Source organism: Pristiophorus japonicus, chromosome 21 (genome assembly GCF_044704955.1).
Source record: "Pristiophorus japonicus isolate sPriJap1 chromosome 21, sPriJap1.hap1, whole genome shotgun sequence".
In the NCBI taxonomy this organism is placed as follows: Eukaryota; Metazoa; Chordata; class Chondrichthyes; family Pristiophoridae; genus Pristiophorus; species Pristiophorus japonicus.
In genome coordinates this window covers 34,508,506-34,530,776 of record NC_091997.1, presented here as the reverse complement: position 1 = coordinate 34,530,776, position 22,271 = coordinate 34,508,506, and the positions used below count along the sequence as shown (strand labels likewise).

The window sequence follows — 22,271 nt, the reverse complement described above, 5'->3', positions numbered from 1 at the left end:
ACATCCTTGATTTTAATCGCTTTGCCATTGGCGGCCGTGCCTTCAGCTGCCTGGGTCCCAAGCTCTGGCATTCTCTCCCTAAACCTCTCTACCTCCATCTCCTCCTTTAAGATGCTCTTTAAAACCTACCTCTTTGACCCAGCTTTTGGTCACCTGTCCTAATATCTCCTTATGTGGCTCAGTGTCAAATTTTGTCTGATTACCCTCCTGTGAAGATCCTTTCATCAGAACTCTTTATTTGATAGGGTTGTTACAGAGTAGTGTCTCTATATGAGTATTTCCAGCATTTTCTGTTTTTATTTCAGATTTCCAACATCTCTAGTATCTTGCTTTTGTATTAGTGTGATATTCCTTCCCTGTGGACTGATAATTTACCCCTTCTACAGATATCCATTATTTCCATTGTTTGAGAATTGTCGAGATTCTCAGAAGAACAGAAGCATCCACAAAGAATATTTTTGGTGGCTATTCTTCTCAGCGAATGAAGGTAAATTTATTATGAATTTGACGTAAAGTTTCATCTGTTTTTTTTTAAAACCCAAAAGTTACCTTTATCTTTTTGTTGCTGTAGGATTGGCAGGAAATAGTGTCTCTGTATGAAAAAGACAACATCTATCTAGGTAAGGAAGCCAGTTTGCGATTGTTTTTCACACATTAAATTCAGGACGCTCCTGCAGCCTAGGTGTCAGCTATGGCTCAGTGGGCAGCACCCTCGTCTCTGAGTCAGAAGGTCGTGGGTTCAAGTCCCACTTCAGAGACTTGAGCACATAAGCTCAGTTGACACTTCAGTGCAGTACCGAGTAATGTTTTCTCTAATTTTCTGTGGGCCGCGCGGCCCTCTTTAAGGGCCATTCAAAATTCCACGCACATGCGGTTTTTCTGTTTAAAAGCTGGCTCACCGGCTGCGCGGGCTTTGCTGAGCGCCACGCCGCTTATAGGGAACGTTGGTACTGAGGACGTGCTGCACTGTTGGAGGTGTGCCGTCTTTCGGATGAGACGTTAAACCGAGATCCTGTCAGGTGGATGTTAAAGATTCCACAGCACTATTCAAAGAAGAGCTGGAAGGTTGTTCCCTAGTGTCCTGGCCAACATTTATCCCTCACCCAACACTTAAAACAGATGATGTGAAACATCTCGCAGTACATGTATCTATATATATTAGACACGATGCCTCCTGCGGTCTATATTTCTGTGTCCACATCTATAAGGGCGATTTTCTATGTAAACTTGTCATGCTGCAGCGCCATCACTGGTGAGAGGGCATAATTACAGTGCGACCAGATTGCTCAGGGGGTGTCCATTAAATGTGGACAGTTGGCCCCTTTTAATATGGAAATTGGGGGTGGGCTGTGACGTAAATAGGACGCTGATTGCTATTTTAAGTTGATCCGGCTAATGGGAAGTGTGGAATTATTTTTGTGGGCCCCGTAATCGGGACTACCGCCATGGCGACATCTCTCCCTCCCACACAACTGCCCTTGCTGGCGGCTGCCTCGGCTCGAGCTGACTGTTTGTCTCCCCGCGGCTCGCCTGCCATATTTAAACGAGTCTGGGGCCTCGAAATTGTGGGGGTGGGGGGGTAGGAGTGGAGGGCCTGTTCGGCGCCGGAATGGACAGCCGGCCAGTGTGAACCCCAGTCAGGATCCAAAAGTCAAAAACAAACCCACTGCATTGTTTTATGCTGAAAACAGGTGGGGTTTCCGGGGCAGGGGACAGTGCTGTTCTGGATTCTGGCAAGGGCCTCAGTGAACCACGTGAAGAGTGCCCTCTGGCGGCAGAAAATGAGTGGTGCAATATATACCTCACAGGTCCACAGGTTTACATCGAGTGTACGGCACAGAAACAGGCCATTCAGCCCACCTGCTCCGTGCCGGTGTTAATGCTCCACACGAGCCTCCTCCTGACCCTTGCTATCTCACTGTATACACCTGTGAGCATGTTAATATGTGGGTTCTAGTGTCCCTTTAATAAGGGGGCACTCGGTTTTATCTGTTCATTTAAATTAGTTGTAGAACAGTTGCACTGTGAGTGACGTGATGTTCACAAGACTCAATAAACCCCCAGTCAGCTGGGTTTCGGTCATCCATGATGAGGTATGCAGTTGTGAGCCTAGTGGATGAACTGATAATGTGTCGTGTGATTGTTAAACCTTTGTTAATAAACCAACTAGTTCTTAATAGCAATGTGTTGCTATGAATTCTTAAGCAAAGAACCCATGAAACAAATACATTACAATATCCTTCTATTCCTTGCTTCCTCAAATGTTTATCTAGTTTCCCCTTAAATACATCGATACTATTCGCCTCAACCCCTCCCTGTTGCAGCGAGTTCCACATTCTCACCGCTCTCTGGGTAAAGAAGTTTCTTCTGAATTCCCCATTGGATTTATCAGTGACTATCTTATATTTATGGCCCCTAAGTTTGGTCTCCCCCCACAAGTGGAAACATCTTCTCTACGTCCACCCTATCGAACCCCTTCATAATTTTAAAGACCTCGATCGGGTCACCCCTCGGCCTTCTCTGATCTAGAGAAACGAGTCCTGGCCTGCTTCAGCTTCACGTATTTATCCAGCTTCCCCTTAAAAGCATCCATGATGGGATGAATAGATTTAATTGAGGTGTATAAAATGATGAGGGGCCTAGATAGGGTGGATCAGAAGGACCTATTTCCCTTAGCAGAGGGGTCAATAACCAGGGGGCATAGATTTAAGGTAATTTGTAGAAGGATTAGAGGGGAAATGAGGAAACCTTTCTTCACCCAGAGGGTGGTGGGGGTCTGGAACTCACTGCCTGAAAGGGTGGTAGAGGCAGAAACCCTCACCACATTTAAAAAATACTTGGATGTGCACCTGAAGTGCTGTAACCTGCAGGGTTATGAACCTAGAGCTGGAAAGTGGGATTAGGCTGGGTGGCTCTTTGTCGGCCGGCGTGGACACGATGGGCCGAATGGCCTCCTTCAGTGCTGTAATTTCTCTATGATTGCGGAGAATTCTCTCCGTCTGTCGCTGCACTTTCGACCTCTCTCACGCCTCACGGGCACGCTTTCTGTTTTATTTTTTGCCACAGTGGAGCTCTCCAGTTTGCTGGTGCGGAACGTGAGCTACGAGATCCCGTCGCTGAAGAAGCAGATCAGTAAATGCCAACAGCTGCAGCAGGAGTACAGCCGCAAGGAGCTGGACTACATCAGCAACGCAGCCGGCGCGCGGGACAAGTTCCTCACCTCCTGCAGGCAGCTCGGGATCACGGTGGGTCGGCCAGACCTTCAATAATCCCCGTTAAACAATTAATGGCAGCAGCAGGTTGTCGGGTAAACTAGATCGTCGATGTGTGTGTGTGTGTGTCCCGTTACAGCTGGAAGGTCCAATAGGCCGACACGTTCCAGCCACATTACAACAGTGACCACACTTCAAAAAATACTTCATTGGTTGTAAAGCACTTTGGGATGTCCTGAGGTTGTGAAAGGCACTGTAAAAATGGAAGCTGTGTCTTTTCCTTCCCCGTCCCGTATTACACGCCTCTTATTGCCACAGAGAGGGTGGGAGTTGGGGGCATGGGTCTTCTTCCTCTCAAACCTTGGCATGGCTAGCAGTAGGTGGCTGCAATCCAGGAACTCCGTGGGCAGTATACAGAGTCTGTTTCCCCCGGGCTGGAGAGTCCAGAACCAGGGGTCACAGTCTCAGGATAAGGGGTCGGACTGAGATGAGGAGGAATTTCTTCACTCAGAGGGTGGTGAATTTTTGGAATTCTCTGCCCCAGAGGGCTGTGGCGGCTCAGTCGTTGAGTATATTCAAGACTCGGATCGATACATTTTTGGAATCGAGGGATATGGGGATCGGGCGGGAAAGTGTTGAGGTAGATCAGACGCGATGTTATTGAATGGTGGAGCAGGCTCGAAGGGCCGAATGGCCTACTCCTGCTCCTGTTTCTTATGTTATTATCCCTGGTTCTATTCCAGTAAATCTCTCTAAAGTGCGGTGCACAATAGGCCACAAGACTGCAGCTGAGGCCTAAGTGGTTGTCAGACAGGAAGCAAAGAGTAGGAGTAAATGGGTACTTTTCAGAATGGCAGGCAGTGACTAGTGGGGTACCGCAAGGTTCTGTGCTGGGGCCCCAGCTGTTTACACTGTACATTAATGATTTAGACGAGGGGATTAAATGTAGTATCTCCAAATTTGCGGATGACACTAAGTTGGGTGGCAGTGTGAGCTGCGAGGAGGATGCTATGAGGCTGCAGAGCGACTTGGATAGGTTAGGTGAGTGGGCAAATGCATGGCAGATGAAGTATAATGTGGATAAATGTGAGGTTATCCACTTTGGTGGTAAAAACAGAGAGACAGACTATTATCTGAATGGTGACAGATTAGGAAAAGGGGAGGTGCAAAGAGACCTGGGTGTCATGGTACATCAGTCATTGAAGGTTGGCATGCAGGTGCAGCAGGCGGTTAAGAAAGCAAATGGCATGTTGGCCTTCATAGCAAGGGGATTTGAGTACAGGGGCAGGGAGGTGTTGCTACAGTTGTACAGGGCATTGGTGAGGCCACACCTGGAGTATTGTGTACAGTTTTGGTCTCCTAACCTGAGGAAGGACATTCTTGCTATTGAGGGAGTGCAGCGAAGGTTCACCAGACTGATTCCCGGGATGGCGGGACTGACCTATCAAGAAAGACTGGATCAACTGGGCTTGTATTCACTGGAGTTCAGAAGAATGAGAGGGGACCTCATAGAAACATTTAAAATTCTGACGGGGTTAAGTCCAGAACCAGAGGTCACAATCTAAGGGGTAAGCCATTTAGGACCGAGATGCGGAGGAACTTCTTCACCCAGAGAGTGATGAACCTGTGGAATTCTCTACCACAGAAAGTTGTTGAGGCCAATTCACTAAATATATTCAAAAAGGAGTTAGATGAGGTCCTTACTACTAGGGGGATCAAGGGGTATGGCGAGAAAGCAGGAATGGGGTACTGAAGTTGAATGTTCAGCCATGAACTCATTGAATGGCGGTGCAGGCTAGAAGGGCCGAATGGCCTACTCCTGCACCTAGTTTCTATGTTTCTATGTTTCTATAAAGGTTTAGCATAATTTCCTTGCTTTTGTACTCGAGTCATAAAACCCTTTACCCAGAGAGTGGTGAGAATGTGGAACTCGCTGCCACAGGGAGGGGTTGAGGCGAATAGTATCGATGCATTTAAGGGGAAGCTGGATAAACACATTAGGGAGAAAGGAATAGAAGGATATGGTGGTGGGCTGAGATGGAGAGGGGTGGGAGGGGGCTGGTGTGAAGCATGTGCCGGGGTTTATGCTCCACACCAACCTGGCCTGTTTCTGTGCCGTACGCTCGATGAAACTCAACGTGAAGCCCAGGATCCTGTATACTTCATCAACTTGTCCTGCCGTCTTCGAAGATTTGCATACGTGAACCCCCAGGTCTCTCTCTTCCTGCGCCCCCTTTAAAGGAGAGAAAGTAACTCCCCCTACTAAAAAAATAACATAAGGAGCGGAGACCATTTGGCCCTGGTTATAAGCAGCGTGTTTCTGTGTCACTTACCAGGGTAACAATGTGCGGCAGGAGCTGCTCTCCCTGTGCAAGAACCTCCCATCCAGTCTGGATGGCATCGCGGAGGGGACCAGAAACCTTACAGACGCGCTCGAGCTGTACGAGGCCTGTGTGGAGTTTGTGTGCGGCAGGTAAGATCGCGGCAGGAAGCACTCCGGCTGGGATGTTCCCACATGGTGTTTTCCCACAAATTTAGACGGTTAAGGGTCGGGGGGGGGGGGCGGCAGGGGGGATTTGATGGAAGTTTTCAAGATATTAAGGGGAACAGATCAGGTAGATCGAGAGAAACTGTTCCCTCTGGTGGGGGCAGTCCAGAACAAGGGGGTGTCACCTTAAAATTAGAGCCAGGCCGTTCGGGGGTGATGTCAGGAAGCACTTCTTCACACAAAGGGCAGTGGGAATCTGGAACACTCTCCCCCAAAAATGCTGTTGAGGCCGGGGGGTGGCGATTGAAAATTTCAAGACTGAAATTGATCGATTTTCGAGGGATACGGAGCCAAGGCAGGTAGATGGTGTTAAGATACAGACCAGCCATGATCTCATTGAATGGCGGAGCAGACTTGAGCAGCCAAATAGCCAACTCCTGCTCCTAATTCTTATGTTTTGATGACTCGCACCCTCTTCGCGCCGCCCTCCTCGCGGCCCCCCCCCCCTGTTCCCCCCCCGCGCCTACCTGCTGAGTAATTGTGGTGTGTTGTGGCTGACAGTGTCTCCGAACCCACTGTTCCGATGTTGAGACACGCTCGACTCAAAGGAAACACAACCGTGTATGAATGGAGGACGGGACAGGCGCCGGTGGCCATCGAGCGGCTAATCAGCGCGGAGAACGCGGAGGCACAGCCAACGGAGCCCACGGACACGGTGAGTGAAATCGGGATCCGCCTCGCTCTTAACCCCTTCTGCACTGGATCGTCGAGGAGCTCCTTGCTGTGCGGATGATGTGACGGCCCCGGGGTTAATTGGTTGCTGCTGTTATCGCAGATTCACCAGCAGCTCCGGGGCCACGCAGCACAAATTGCTTATCGGCCTCCGCACGGCTCAAACTGAGTTATTTTTCGTGATATGTTATGGTGCTTGCGAAGTTTTAAAATAAATCAAAAGTAATTTAAATAGCTAGAGGTTTTGGTGACTCCCCATCCTATGATTTTGAGTCCAGCTATCCTGCTCCAAAGAGGATATGGCTGATTGCTCCTCGATTGCGGGGGTTCAGGGGATGCTGGAGAAGGCTGGCCAGGGGCGGCTCACGACTCACCGGTGTGGCCCGGTGTTTGGAGAACACGCGGGCGAGGTGCAGAGAGCTGGCACTGGGTGCAGGCAGCTCGACCCAGGACTTAGCCAGGGTCTGAATATACTCCAGCAAGCCCTGCCGCACAGTGCATCCCCCCCGCCCCCACACACTGCCCCCCCCCCACACACTGACCCCCACACACTGTCCCCCCCCACACACTGTCCCCCCCCCCACACACTGTCCCCTCCCCACACACTGCCCCCCCCCACACACTGACCTCCACACACTGCCCCCCACACACTGTCCCCTCCCCACACACTGCCCCCCACACACTGTCCCCTCCCCACACACTGCCCCCCACACACTGTCCCCTCCCCACACACTGACCCCCCCTACACTGTCCCCTCCCCACACACTGCCCCCCACACACTGTCCCCTCCCCACACACTGCGCCCCACACACTGTCCCCTCCCCACACACTGCCCCCCACACACTGTCCCCTCCCCACACACTGCCCCCCCCCCACACTGTCCCCTCCCCACACACTGCCCCCCCCCACGCTGTCCCCTCCCCACACAATGCCCCCCCCCACACTGTCCCCTCCCCCCACACTGTCCCCTCCCCACACACTGCCTCCCCCCACACACTGTACCCCCCCACACTGTCCCCTCCCCACACACTGCCCCCCCACACACTGCCCCCACACACTGCCCCCCCCCAACAATGTCCCCCGCCACACACTGCCCCCACCACACTGTCCCCTCCCCACACACTGTCCCCCACACTGTCCCCTCCCCACACACTGTCCCCCACACTGTCCCCTCCCCACACACTGCCCACCCCCCCACAATGCCCCTCCCCACACACTGCCCCCCCCCCACAATGCCCCTCCCCACACACTGCCCCCCCCACACTGCCCCCCCCCACACTGCCCCCCCCACACACTGCCCCCCCCCACACTGTCCCCTCCCCACACACAGCCCCCCCCCCCACAATGCCCCTCCCCACACACTGCCCCCCCCCCACAATGCCCCTCCCCACACACTGCCCCCCCCCACACTGCCCCCCCCCACACGGCCCCCCCCCACACTGCCCCCCCCCACACTGCCCCCTCCACACACTGCCCCCCCCACAATGCCCCTCCCCACACACTGCCCCCCCCCACACACTGCCCCCCCCACACACTGCCCCCCCCACACACTGTCCCCTCCCCACACACTGCCCCCCCCACACTGTCCCATCCCCACACACTGCCCCCCCCCACACACTACCCCCCCCACACTGTCCCCTCCCCACACACGGCCCCCTCCACACTGTCCCCTCCCCACACTGCCCCACCCACACACTGCCCCCCCCCACACTGTCCCCTCCCCACACACTGCCCCCCCCACACACTCCCCCCCCCCCCACACTGTCCCCTCCCCACACACTGCCCCCCCACCACACACTGTCCCCTCCCCACACACTGCCCCCCCCATACACTTCCCCCACCACACACTGCCCCCCCCACACACACTGCACCCCCCACACACACTGCCCCCCCCACACACTGTCCCCCCCCACACACTGCCCCCCCATACACTGCCCCCCCACACACTGCCCTCTCCCCACACACTGCCCCCTCACACACTCCCCCCCCCCCCCCACACACTGTCCCCCCCACACACACTGCCCCCCCACCACACACTGCCCCCCCATCACACGGTCCCCCCACCACACAGCCCCCCCACCACACACTGCCCCCCCCACACACTGTCCCCTCCCCCACACTGTCCCCTCCCCCACACTGCCCCCCCCACACACTGTCCCCTCCCCACAAGCTGCCCCCCACACACTGTCCCCTCCCCACACACTGCCCCCCCCACACTGTCCCATCCCCACACACTGCCCCCCCCACACACTGCCCCCCCCACACTGTCCCCTCCCCACACACTGCCCCCTCCACACTGTCCCCTCCCCACACTGCCCCCCCCACACACTGCCCCCCCCACACACTGTCCCCTCCCCACACACTGCCCCCCCGACACTGTCCCCTCCCCAGACACTGCCCCCCCCACACACTGCACCCCCCACACTGTCCCCTCCCCACACACTGCCCCCCCCACCACACACTGTCCGCTCCCCACACACTGCTCCCCCCACACACACTGCCCCCCCCACACACTGCCCACCCCACACACTGCCCACCCCACACACTGCCCACCCCACACACTGCCCACCCCACACACTGCCCCCACCACACACTGCACCCCCGACACTGTCCCCTCCCCACACACTGCCCCCCCACCACACACTGTCCCCCCCCCACACACTGCTCCCCCCACACACTGCCCACCCCACACACTGCCCCCCCCATACACTGCCCCCACCACACACTGCCCCCCCCACACACTGCCCCCCCACACACTGCCCCCCCACACACTGCCCCCCCATACACTGCCCCCCCCACACACACTGCCCCCCCACACACACTGCCCCCCCCACACACTGTCCCCCCCCACACACTGTCCCCCCCCACACACTGTCCCCCCACACACTGTTCCCCCCCACACACTGTTCCCCCCCACACACTGTTCCCCCCCACACACTGCCCCCCCCACACACTGCCCCCCCACACACTGCCCCCTCCCCACACACTGCCCCCTCCCCACACACTGCCCCCTCCCCACACACTGCCCCCTCCCCACACACTACCCCCCCCGACACACACTGCCCCCCCACCACACACTGCCCCCCCACCACACTGCCCCCCCACCACACTGCCCCCCCACCACACAGCCCCCCCACCACACACTGCCCCCCCCACACACTGCCCCCTCCTCACACACTGCCCCCTCCCCACACACTGTCCCCTCCCCACACTGCCCCCACCCACACTGTTCCCTCCCCACATACTGTCCCCCCCCACACTGTCCCCTCCCCCCACACTGTCCCCTCCCCACACACTGCCCCCCGCCACACACTGCCCCCCCCCACACACTGCCCCCCCCCACACACTGCCCCCTCCCCACACACTGCCCCCTCCCCACACACTGCCCCCTCCCCACACACTGTCCCCTCCCCACACACTGTCCCCTCCCCACACACTGTCCCCTCCCCACACACTGTCCCCTCCCCACACACTGTCCCCCCCACACAGTCCCCCCCACACTGTCCCCTCCCCACATACTGTCCCCCCCCACACTGCCCCCTCCCCACACACTGTCCCCCCCCCACACACTGTCCCCCCCACACACTGTTCCCCCCCACACACTGCCCCCCCCACACACTGCCCCCCCCACACACTGCCCCCCCATACACTGCCCCCCCACACACTGCCCCCTCCCCACACACTGCCCCCCCCACACACTGCCCCCCCCACACACTGCCCCCCCCACACACTGCCCCCCCCACACACTGCCCCCCCCACACACACTGCCCCCCCACCACACACTGCCCCCCCACCACACAGCCCCCCCACCACACACTGCCCCCCCCACACACTGCCCCCTCCTCACACACTGCCCCCTCCCCACACACTGTCCCCTCCCCACACTGCCCCCCCCCCACACTGTCCCCACCCACACTGTCCCCTCCCCACATACTGTCCCCCCCCACACTGTCCTCTCCACACACACTGCCCCCGCCACACACTGCCCCCTCCCCACACACTGCCCCCTCCCCACACACTGTCCCCTCCCCACACACTATCCCCTCCCCACACACTGCCCCCCCCCACACAGTCCCCCCCACACTGTCCCCTCCCCACATACTGTCCCCCCCACACTGTCCCCTCCCCCACACTGCCCCCCACACACTGTCCCCTCCCCACACACTGTCCCCTCCCCACACGCTGCCCCCCACACACTGTCCCCTCCCCACACACTGTCCCCTCCCCACACACTGCCCCCCCACACACTGCCCCCCACACTGCCCCCCCCCACACACTGTCCCCTCCCCACACGCTGCCCCCCACACACTGTCCCCTCCCCACAAACTGCCCCCCCACAAACTGCCCCCCCACACACTGCCCGCCCCCACACACTGCCCCCCCCACACACTGTTTCCTCCCCACACACTGCCCCCTCCCCCACAATGCCCCCCCCCACACACTGCCCCTACCACATTGTCCCCCCCACACACTGCCCCCCCACACGGTCCCCCCCCCCACACATTGCCCCCCCCACACACTGCCCCCCCCCCACTGTCCCCTCCCCCCACATTGCCCCCCCCACACACTGCCCCCCCCACACTGTCCCCTCCCCACACACTGCTGCCCCCCACACACTGACCCATCCCCACACACTGCCCCCCCCCACACACTGCCCCCCCCCCACACACTGCCCCCCCACACCACACTGCCCCCCCCCACACTGTCCCCTCCCCACACACTGCCCCCCCCCCACAATGCCCCTCCCCACACACTGCCCCCCCCCCACACTGTCCCATCCCCACACACTGCCCCCCCCCACACACTGCCCCCCCCCACACACTGCCCCCCCACACTGTCCCCACCCCACACACTGCCCCCCCCCACACTGTCTCCTCCCCACACACTGCCCCCCCCCCCACAATGCCCCTCCCCACACACTGCCCCCCCCCCACAATGCCCCTCCCCACACACTGCCCCCCCCACACTGCCCCCCCCCACACTGCCCCCCCCCACACTGCCCCCCCCCACACTGCCCCCCCCCACAATGCCCCTCCCCACACACTGCCCCCCCCACACTGCCCCCCCCACACACTGCCCCCCCCCACACACTGCCCCCCCACACACTGCCCACCCCACACTGTCCCCTCCCCCCACACTGCCCCCCCCACACACTGCCCCCCCCCACACTGCCCCCCCCACACACTGCCCCCCCCCACACACTGCCCCCCCACACACTGTCCCCTCCCCACACACTGTCCCCTCCCCACACACTGCCCCCCCCACACTGTCCCATCCCCACACACTGCCCCCCCCCACACACTACCCCCCCCACACTGTCCCCTCCCCACACACGGCCCCCTCCACACTGTCCCCTCCCCACACTGCCCCCCCCACACACTGCCCCCCCCCCCACACTGTCCCCCCCCACACTGTCCCCTCCCCACACACTGCCCCCCCCACACACTCCCCCCCCCCCCCCACACTGTCCCCTCCCCACACACTGCCCCCCACCACACACTGTCCCCTCCCCACACACTGCTCCCCCCACACACACTGCCCCCCCCCACACACTGCCCCCCCACACACTGCCCCCCCCATACACTTCCCCCACCACACACTGCCCCCCCCACACACACTGCCCCCCCCACACACTGTCCCCCCCCACACACTGCCCCCCCATACACTGCCCCCCCCCCACACACACTGCCCCCCCATACACTGCCCCCCCATACACTGCCCCCCCACACACTGCCCCCTCCCCACACACTGCCCCCCCCACACACTCCCCCCCCCCCCCCACACACTCCCCCCCACACACACTGCCCCCCCACCACACACTGCCCCCCCATCACACGGTCCCCCCACCACACAGCCCCCCCACCACACACTGCCCCCCCCACACACTGTCCCCTCCCCCACACTGTCCCCTCCCCCACACTGTCCCCTCCCCCACACTGCCCCCCCCACACACTGTCCCCTCCCCACACGCTGCCCCCCACACACTGTCCCCTCCCCACACACTGCCCCCCCCACACTGTCCCATCCCCACACACTGCCCCCCCCACACACTGCCCCCCCCACACTGTCCCCTCCCCACACACTGCCCCCTCCACACTGTCCCCTCCCCACACTGCCCCCCCCACACACTGCCCCCCCCACACACTGTCCCCTCCCCACACACTGCCCCCCCGACACTGTCCCCTCCCCAGACACTGCCCCCCCCACACACTGCACCCCCCACACTGTCCCCTCCCCACACAGTCCCCTCCCCACACACTGCCCCCCCACCACACACTGTCCGCTCCCCACACACTGCTCCCCCCACACACACTGCCCCCCCCACACACTGCCCACCTCACACACTGCCCACCCCACACACTGCCCCCCCCATACACTGCCCCCACCACACACTGCACCCCCCACACTGTCCCCTCCCCACACACTGCCCCCCCACCACACACTGTCCCCTCCCCACACACTGCCCCCCCCACACACTGCCCCCCCCACACACTGCCCCCCCCACACACTGCCCACCCCACACACTGCCCCCCCCCATACACTGCCCCCCCCACACACTGCCCCCCCCACACACTGCTCCCCCCACACACTGCCCCCCCCACACACTGCCCCCCCCACACACTGCCCCCCATACACTGCCCCCCCATACACTGCCCCCCCACACACACTGCCCCCCACACACACTGTCCCCCCCCACACACTGTCCCCCCCACACACTGTTCCCCCCCACACACTGCCCCCCCCACACACTGCCCCCCATACACTGCCCCCCCACACACTGCCCCCCCACACACTGCCCCCTCCCCACACACTGCCCCCTCCCCACACACTGCCCCCCTCACACACTGCCCCCCCCACACACACTGCCCCCCCACCACACACTGCCCCCCCACCACACTGCCCCCCCACCAAACAGCCCCCCCACCACACACTGCCCCCCCCACACACTGCCCCCTCCTCACAAACTGCCCCCTCCCCACACACTGTCCCCTCCCCACACTGTCCCCCCCCACACTGTCCCCACCCACACTGTCCCCTCCCCACATACTGTCCCCCCCCACACTGTCCCCTCCCCACACACTGCCCCCGCCACACACTGCCCCCCCCCACACACTGCACCCCCCCACACACTGACCCCTCCCCACACACTGCCCCCTCCCCACACACTGCCCCCTCCCCACACACTATCCCCTCCCCACACACTGTCCCCCCCCACACACTGTCCCCTCCCCACACAGTCCCCCCACACACTGTCCCCCCCACACACTGTTCCCCCCAACACACTGCCCCCCCCTACACACTGCCCCCCCATACACTGCCCCCCCACACACTGCCCCCTCCCCACACACTGCCCCCTCCCCACACACTGCCCCCTCCCCACACACTGCCCCCTCCCCACACACTGCCCCCTCCCCACACACTGCCCCCTCCCCACACACTGCCCCCCCCACACACTGCCCCCCCCACACACTGCCCCCCCACCACACACTGCCCCCCCACCACACTGCCCCCCCACCACACAGCCCCCCCACCACACACTGCCCCCCCCACACACTGCCCCCTCCTCACACACTGCCCCCTCCTCACACACTGCCCCCTCCCCACACACTGTCCCCTCCCCACACTGCCCCCCCCACACTGTCCCCACCCACACTGTCCCCTCCCCACATACTGTCCCCCCCCACACTGTCCCCTCCCCACACACTGCCCCCGCCACACACTGCCCCCCCCACACACTGCCCCCTGCCCACACACTGCCCCCTCCCCACACACTGCCCCCTCCCCACACACTGTCCCCTCCCCACACACTATCCCCTCCCCACACACTGCCCCCCCCCACACACTGCCCCCCCACACAGTCCCCCCCACACTGTCCCCTCCCCACATACTGTCCCCCCCCACACTGTCCCCTCCCCACATACTGTCCCCCCCCACACTGTCCCCTCCCCCATACTGCCCCCCACACACTGTCCCCTCCCCACACGCTGCCCCCCACACACTGTCCCCTCCCCACACACTGCCCCCCCACACACTGACCCCCACACTGCCCCCCCCACACACTGTCCCCTCCCCACACGCTGCCCCCCACACACTGTCCTCTCCCCACAAACTGCCCCCCCCACAAACTGCCCCCCCACACACTGCCCCCCCCCCACACACTGCCCCCCCCACACACTGCCCCCCCAACACTGTCCCCTCCCCACACACTGCCCCCTCCCCCACAATGCCCCCCCCCCCACACACTGCCCCTACCACATTGTCCCCCCCACACACTGCCCCCCCACACGGTCCCCCCCCCCACACATTGCCCCCCCCCCCACACACTGCCCCCCCACACTGTCCCCTCCCCCCACATTGCCCCCCCCACACACTGCCCCCCCCCACACTGTCCCCTCCCCACACACTGCTGCCCCCACACACTGTCCCATCCCCACACACTGCCCCCCCCCACACACTGCCCCCCCCCACACACTGCCCCCCCACACTGTCCCCACCCCACACACTGCACCCCCAACACACTGTCCCATCCCCACACACTGCCCCCCCACACTGTCCCCTCCCCACACACTGCCCCCCACACTGTCCCCTCCCCACACACTGCCCCCCCCCACAATGCCCCTCCCCACACACTGCCCCCACCACACTGTCCCGTCCCCACACACTGCCCCCCCACACTGCCCCCCCCCACACACTGCCCACCCCACACTGTCCCCTCCCCTCACACTGCCCCCCCACACTGTCCTCCCCCACACACTGCCCCCCCCCACACTGTCCCCTCCCCACACACTGCCCCCCCCACACACTGACCCCCCCACACTGTCCCATCCCCACACACTGCCCCCCCCCACACTGTCCCATCCCCACACACTGCCCCCCCCACACACTGCCCCCCCCACACTGTCCCCTCCCCACACACTGCCCCCTCCACACTGTTTCCTCCCCACACTGCCCCCCCCACACACTGTCCCCTCCCCACACACTGCCCCCCACACACTGCCCCCCACATTGTCCCCTCCCCACACACTGCCCCCCCCCACCATACACTGTCCCCTCCCCACACACTGCTCCCCCCCCAAACACTGCCCCACCACACACTGCCCCCCCACCACACAGCCCCCCCACCACACAGCCCCCCCACCACACACTGCCCCCCCACCACACACTGCCCCCCCACCACACAGCCCCCCCACCACACAGCCCCCCCACCACACACTGCCCCCCCCACACACTGCCCCCTCCTCACACACTGCCCCCTTCCCACACACTGCCCCCTCCCCACACACTGCCCCCTCCCCACACACTGACCCCCCACACACTGCCCCCCCCCACACTGTCCCCTCCCCACATACTGTTCCCCGCCACACTGTCCCCTCCCCACACACTGCCCCCCCCACACACTGTCCCCACCCCACACGCTGCCCCCCACACACTGTCCCCTCCCCACACACTGCCCCCCCACACACTGCCCCCCCACACACTGTCCCCTCCCCACACACTGCCCCCCCACACACACTGCCCCCCCCACACTGTCCCCTCCCCACACACTGCTCCCCCCCCCACACACTGCCCCCCCACACTGTCCCCTCCGCACACTCTGCCCCCCCCCCACACTGTCCCATCCCCACACACTGCCCCCCCCCACACACTGCCCCCCTCACACTGTCCCCTCTCCACACACTGCCCCCCCCACACTGTCCCCTCCCCACACTGTCCCCTCCCCACACAATGCCCCCCCACCACACTGACCCCTCCCCACACACTGCCCCCCCCACACTGTCCCCTCCCCACACACTGACCCACCCCACAATGCCCCCCCACACACTGCCCCCACCACACTGTCCCCCCCCCACACACTGCCACCCCCACACTGTCCCCTCCCCACACATTGACCCCCCCACACTGTCCCCTCCCCCCCACACTGTTCCCCCCCCCACACACTGCCCCCCCCACACTGTCCCCTCCCCCCCACACTGTCCCCCCCCCCCCCACACACTGCCCCCCTCCAACTGTCCCATCCCCACACACTGCTGCCCCCTCCACACTGTCCCCCCACACTGTCCCCACCCCACACACTGCCCCCCCCCCACACACTGTCCCATCCCCACACACTGCCCCCCCCACACTGTCACCTCCCCACACACTGCCCCCTCCACACTGCCCCTCCCACACTGTCCCCTCCCCACACACTGCCCCCCCCACACACTGTCCCATCCCCACACACTGTCCCCCCTCACACACTGCCCCCCCACACTGTCCTCACCCCACACACTGCCCCCCCCACACACTGTCCCATTCCCACACACTGCCCCCCCCCACACACTGCCCCCCCACACTGCCCCCTCCCCACACACTGCCCCCCCACACACTGCGCCCCCCACACACTGCCCCCCCCACACACTGCCCCCCCCACACACTGTCCCCTCCCCACACTGTCCCCTCCCCACATACTGTCTCCCCCACACTGCCCCCCCCCACACTGTCCCCTCCCCAAACGCTGCCCCCCACACACTGTCCCCTCCCCACACACTGCACCCCTACATACTGCCCCCCACACACTGCCCCCCCACACACTGCCCCCCCCACACACTGCCCCCCCCCACACACTGCCCCCCCCCACACACTGCTCCCCCACACTGTCCCCACCCCACACACTGCCCCCCCCACACACTGCCCCCCCCACACACTGTCCCATCCGCACATACTGCCCCCCCCCCACACACTGCCCCTCAACACTGTCCCCACCCCACACACTGCCCCCCCCCACACACTGTCTCATCCCCACACACTGCCCCCCCCACATACTGCCTCCCCACACTGCCCCCCCCACACACTGCCCCCCCCCACACTGCCCCCTCCCCACACACTGCCCCCTCCACACTGCCCCTCCCACACTGTGCCTTCCCACACACTGCCCCCCCCACACTGTCCCCTCCCCACACACTGCCCCCCACACACTGCCCCCCCCACACACTGCCCCCTCCCCACACTGTCCCCTCCCCACACTGTCCCCTCCCCAAACGCTGCCCCCCACACACTGCCCCCCCCACACACTGCCCCCCCGACACACTGTCCCATCCCCACACATTGCCCTCCCCACACACTGCCCCCCCACACTGTCCCCACCCCACACACTGCCCCCCCCACATACTGCCCCCCCCACACACTGTCCCATCCCCACATACTGCCCCCCCCCACACCCTGCCCCTCAACACTGTCCCCACCCCACACACTGCCCCCCCCACACACTGCCTCCCCACACTGTCCCCCCCCAACACACTGCCCCCTCCACACTGCCCCTCCCACACTGTGCCTCCCCACAGACTGCCCCCCCTACACACTGTCCCTTCCCCACACACTGTCCCTACCACACACTGCCCCCCCCCATACACTGCCACCCCACACACTGCCCCCCCCACACACTGCCCCCCCCACACACTGCCCCCCCCCCACACACTGCCCCCCCCACACACTGCCCCCCCCCACACACTTCCCCCCCCACACACTGCCCCCCCCCCACACACTGCCCCCCCACCACACACTGCCCCCCCACACACTGTCCCATCCCCACATACTGCCCCCCACACACTGTCCCCTCCCCACACACTGCTCCCCCCCACACACTGCCCCCCCACACTGTCCCCTCCGCACACTCTGCCCCCCCCACACTGTCCCATCCCCACACTGTCCCCTCCCCACACTGTACCCTCCCCACACTGTCCCCTCCCCAAACAATGCCCCCCCACCACACTGTCCCCTCCCCACACACTGCCCCCCCACACTGTCCCCTCCCCACACACTGCCCCCCCCCACAATGCCCCCCCCACACACTGCCCCCACCACACTGTCCCCTCCCCACACACTGCCCCCTCCCCCCACACTGTCCCCCCCCCACACACTGCCCCCCTCACACTGTCCCCTCCCCACACACTGTCCCCTCCCCACACTGTCCCCTCCCCACACACTGTCCCCTCCCCACACACTGTCCCTCCCCACACACTGCCCCTCCACACACTGCCCCCCACACACTGCCCCCCCCACACACTTCCCCCCCCACACACTGTCCCCTCCCCACACGGTGCCCCCCACACACTGTCCCCTCCGCACACTCTGCCCCCCCCCACACTGTCCCATCCCCACACACTGCCCCCCCCCCACACACTGCCCCCCTCACAATGTCCCCTCCCCACAAACTGCCCCCCACACTGTCCCCTCCCCACACTGTCCCCTCCCCACACAATGCCCCCCCACCACACTGCCCCCCCCACACTGTCCCCTCCCCAAACACTGCCCCCCCCACAATGCCCCCCCCACACACTCCCCCACCACACTGTCCCCTCCCCACACATTGCCCCCCCCACACACTGCCCCCCCCACACTGTCCCCTCCCCCCACACTGTCCCCCCCCCCACACACTGCTCCCCCACTCTGTCCCCTCCCCACACACTGCCCCCCCACACATTGCCCCCCACACACTGTCCCCTCCCCACACTGTCCCCTCCCCCACACTGTCCCCTCCCCACACAATGCCCCCCCACCACACTGTCCCCTCCCCACACACTGCCCCCCCCCACACTGTCCCCTCCCCACACACTGCCCCCCCCCCCACAATGCCCCCCCCACACACTGCCCCCACCACACTGTCCCCTCCCCACACACTGCCCCCCCACACACTGCCCCCCCCCCACACACTGTCCCATCCCCACACACTGCCGCCCCCCACACACTGCCCCCCCACACTGTCCCCTCCCCACACATTGCCCCGCCCACACACTGCCCCCCCCCCACACTGTCCCCTCCCCCCACACTGTCCCCCCCCACACACTGCTCCCCCACTCTGTCCCCTCCCACACACTGCCCCCCCACACATTGCCCCCCCACACACTGTCCCATCCCCACACACTGCACCCCCACACACTGCCCCCCCCACACACTGCCCCCCTCCCACACACTGCCCCCCCCACACTGTCCCCTCCCCACACACTGCCCCCCCCACACACTGCCCCCCACACTGTCCCCTCCGCACACACTGCCCCCCCACACTGTCCCCTCCGCGCACTCTGCCCCCCCACACTGTCCCATCCCCACACACTGCCCCCCCCCACACACTGCCCCCCTCACACTGTCCCCTCCCCACACACTGCCCCCCACACTGTCCCCTCCCCACACTGTCCCCTCCCCACACAATGCCTCCCCACCACACTGTCCCCTCCCCACACAATGCCCCCCCACACTGTCCCCTCCCCACACACTGCCCCCCCCCACACACTGCCCCCACCACACTGTCCCCCCCCCCACACACTGCCCCCCACACTGTCCCCTCCCCACACATTGCCCCCCCCACACACTGCCCCCCAACACTGTCCCCTCCCCCCACACTGTCCACCCCCAACACACTGCCCCCCCCCCACACTGTCCCCTCCCCACACACTGCCCCCCCACACACTGTCCCATCCCCACACACTGCACCCCCCCACACAGTGCCCCCCCACACAGTGCCCCCCCACACTGTCCCCCCCCCCACACACACTGTCCCCTCCCCACACACTGCCCCCCACACACTGTCCCCTCCGCACACTCTGCCCCCCCCACACTGTCCCATCCCCACACACTGCCCCCCTCCACACACTGCCCCCCTCACACTGTCCCCTCCCCACACACTGCCCCCCCCACAATGCCCCCCCACACCACTGCCCCCACCACATCTGTCCCCCCCCCACACACTGCCCCCCCCACACTGTCCCCTCCCCACACACTGCTCCCCCCCCCCCACACACTGCCCCCCACACTGTCCCCTCCGCACACTCTGCCCCCCCCCCACACTGTCCCATCCCCACACACTGCCCCCCCCCACACACTGCCCCCCTCACACTGTCCCCTCTCCACACACTGCCCCCCCCACACTGTCCCCTCCCCACACTGTCCCCTCCCCACACAATGCCCCCCCACCACACTGACCCCTCCCCACACACTGCCCCCCCCACACTGTCCCCTCCCACACACTGACCCACCCCACAATGCCCCCCCACACACTGCCCCCACCACACTGTCCCCCCCCACACAACTGCCACCCCCACACTGTCCCCTCCCCACACATTGACCCCCCCCACACACTGCCCCCCCACCCTGTCCCCTCCCCCCCACACTGTTCCCCCCCCCACACACTGCCCCCCCCACACTGTCCCCTCCCCCCCACACTGTCCCCCCCCCCCCACCACACTGCCCCCCTCCAACTGTCCCATCCCCACACACTGCTGCCCCCTCCACACTGTCCCCCCACACTGTCCCCCACCCCACACACTGGCCCCCCCCCCACACACTGTCCCATCCCCACACACTGTCCCCCCACACTGTCCCCACCCACACACTGCCCCCCCCCCACACACTGTCCCATCCCCACACACTGCCCCCCCCACACTGTCACCTCCCCACACACTGCCCCCACCACACTGTCCCCACCCCACACACTGCCCCCCCCCCCACACACTGTCCCATCCCCACACACTGCCCCCCCCACACTGTCACCTCCCCACACACTGCCCCCCCCACACTGCCCCCCCCACACACTGCCCCCCCACACTGCCCCCTCCCCACACACTGCCCCCCACACACTGCGCCCCCCACACACTGCCCCCCCACACACTGCCCCCCCCACACACTGTCCCCTCCCCACACTGTCCCCTCCCCACATACTGTCTCCCCCACACTGCCCCCCCCCACACTGTCCCCTCCCCAAACGCTGCCCCCCACACACTGTCCCCTCCCCACACACTGCACCCCTACATACTGCCCCCCACACACTGCCCCCCCACACACCTGCCCCCCCCCACACACTGTCCCATCCCCACACACTGCCCCCCCCCACACACTGCTCCCCCACACTGTCCCCACCCCACACACTGCCCCCCCCACACACTGCCCCCCCCACACACTGTCCCATCCCCACATACTGGCCCCCCCCCACACACTGCCCCTCAACACTGTCCCCACCCCACACACTGCCCCCCCCCCACACACTGTCTCATCCCCACACACACTGCCCCCCCCCCACATACTGCCTCCCCACACTGCCCCCCCCACACACTGCCCCCCCCCACACACTGTCCCATTCCCACACACTGCCCCCTCCACACTGCCCCTCCCACACTGTGCCTCCCCACACACTGCCCCCCCCACACTGTCCCCTCCCCACACACTGCCCCCACCACACTGCCCCCCCCACACACACTGCCCCCTCCCCACACTGTCCCCTCCCCACACTGTCCCCTCCCCAAACGCTGCCCCCCACACACTGTCCCCTCCCCCACACACTGCACCCCCACATACTGCCCCCCACACACTGCCCCCCCCACACACTGCCCCCCCGACACACTGTCCCATCCCCACACATTGCCCCCCCCACACACTGCCCCCCCACACTGTCCCCACCCCACACACTGCCCCCCCCACATACTGCCCCCCCCACACACTGTCCCATCCCCACATACTGCCCCCCCCCACACACTGCCCCTCAACACTGTCCCCACCCCACACACTGCCCCCCCACACACTGCCTCCCCACACTGTCCCCCCCCAACACACTGCCCCCTCCACACTGCCCCTCCCACACTGTGCCTCCCCACAGACTGCCCCCCCTACACACTGTCCCTTCCCCACACACTGTCCCTACCACACACTGCCCCCCCCCATACACTGCCACCCCACACACTGCCCCCCCCACACACTGCCCCCCCCACACACTGCCCCCCCCCACACACTGCCTCCGCCCCACACACTGCCCCCCCACACACACTGCCCCCCCCCACCACACTGGCCCCCCCCACCACACACTGCCCCCCCTC

At 64.0% G+C, this 22,271-nt stretch overlaps 1 protein-coding gene across 1 annotated transcript in view; it reads left to right on the top strand.

Annotated features, from left to right (window-relative positions):
- Positions 1-22,271, top strand: part of cdk5rap3 (CDK5 regulatory subunit associated protein 3) — a 48,165-nt gene that overhangs the window by 7,941 nt on the left and 17,953 nt on the right. Inside the window, exons 4-8 of the mRNA XM_070864588.1 lie at positions 387-487; positions 572-620; positions 3,067-3,245; positions 5,549-5,685; positions 6,262-6,415. Of these exons, the coding sequence (XP_070720689.1) occupies positions 387-487; positions 572-620; positions 3,067-3,245; positions 5,549-5,685; positions 6,262-6,415 (620 nt within the window). The remainder of the gene's footprint in view (positions 1-386; positions 488-571; positions 621-3,066; positions 3,246-5,548; positions 5,686-6,261; positions 6,416-22,271) is intronic.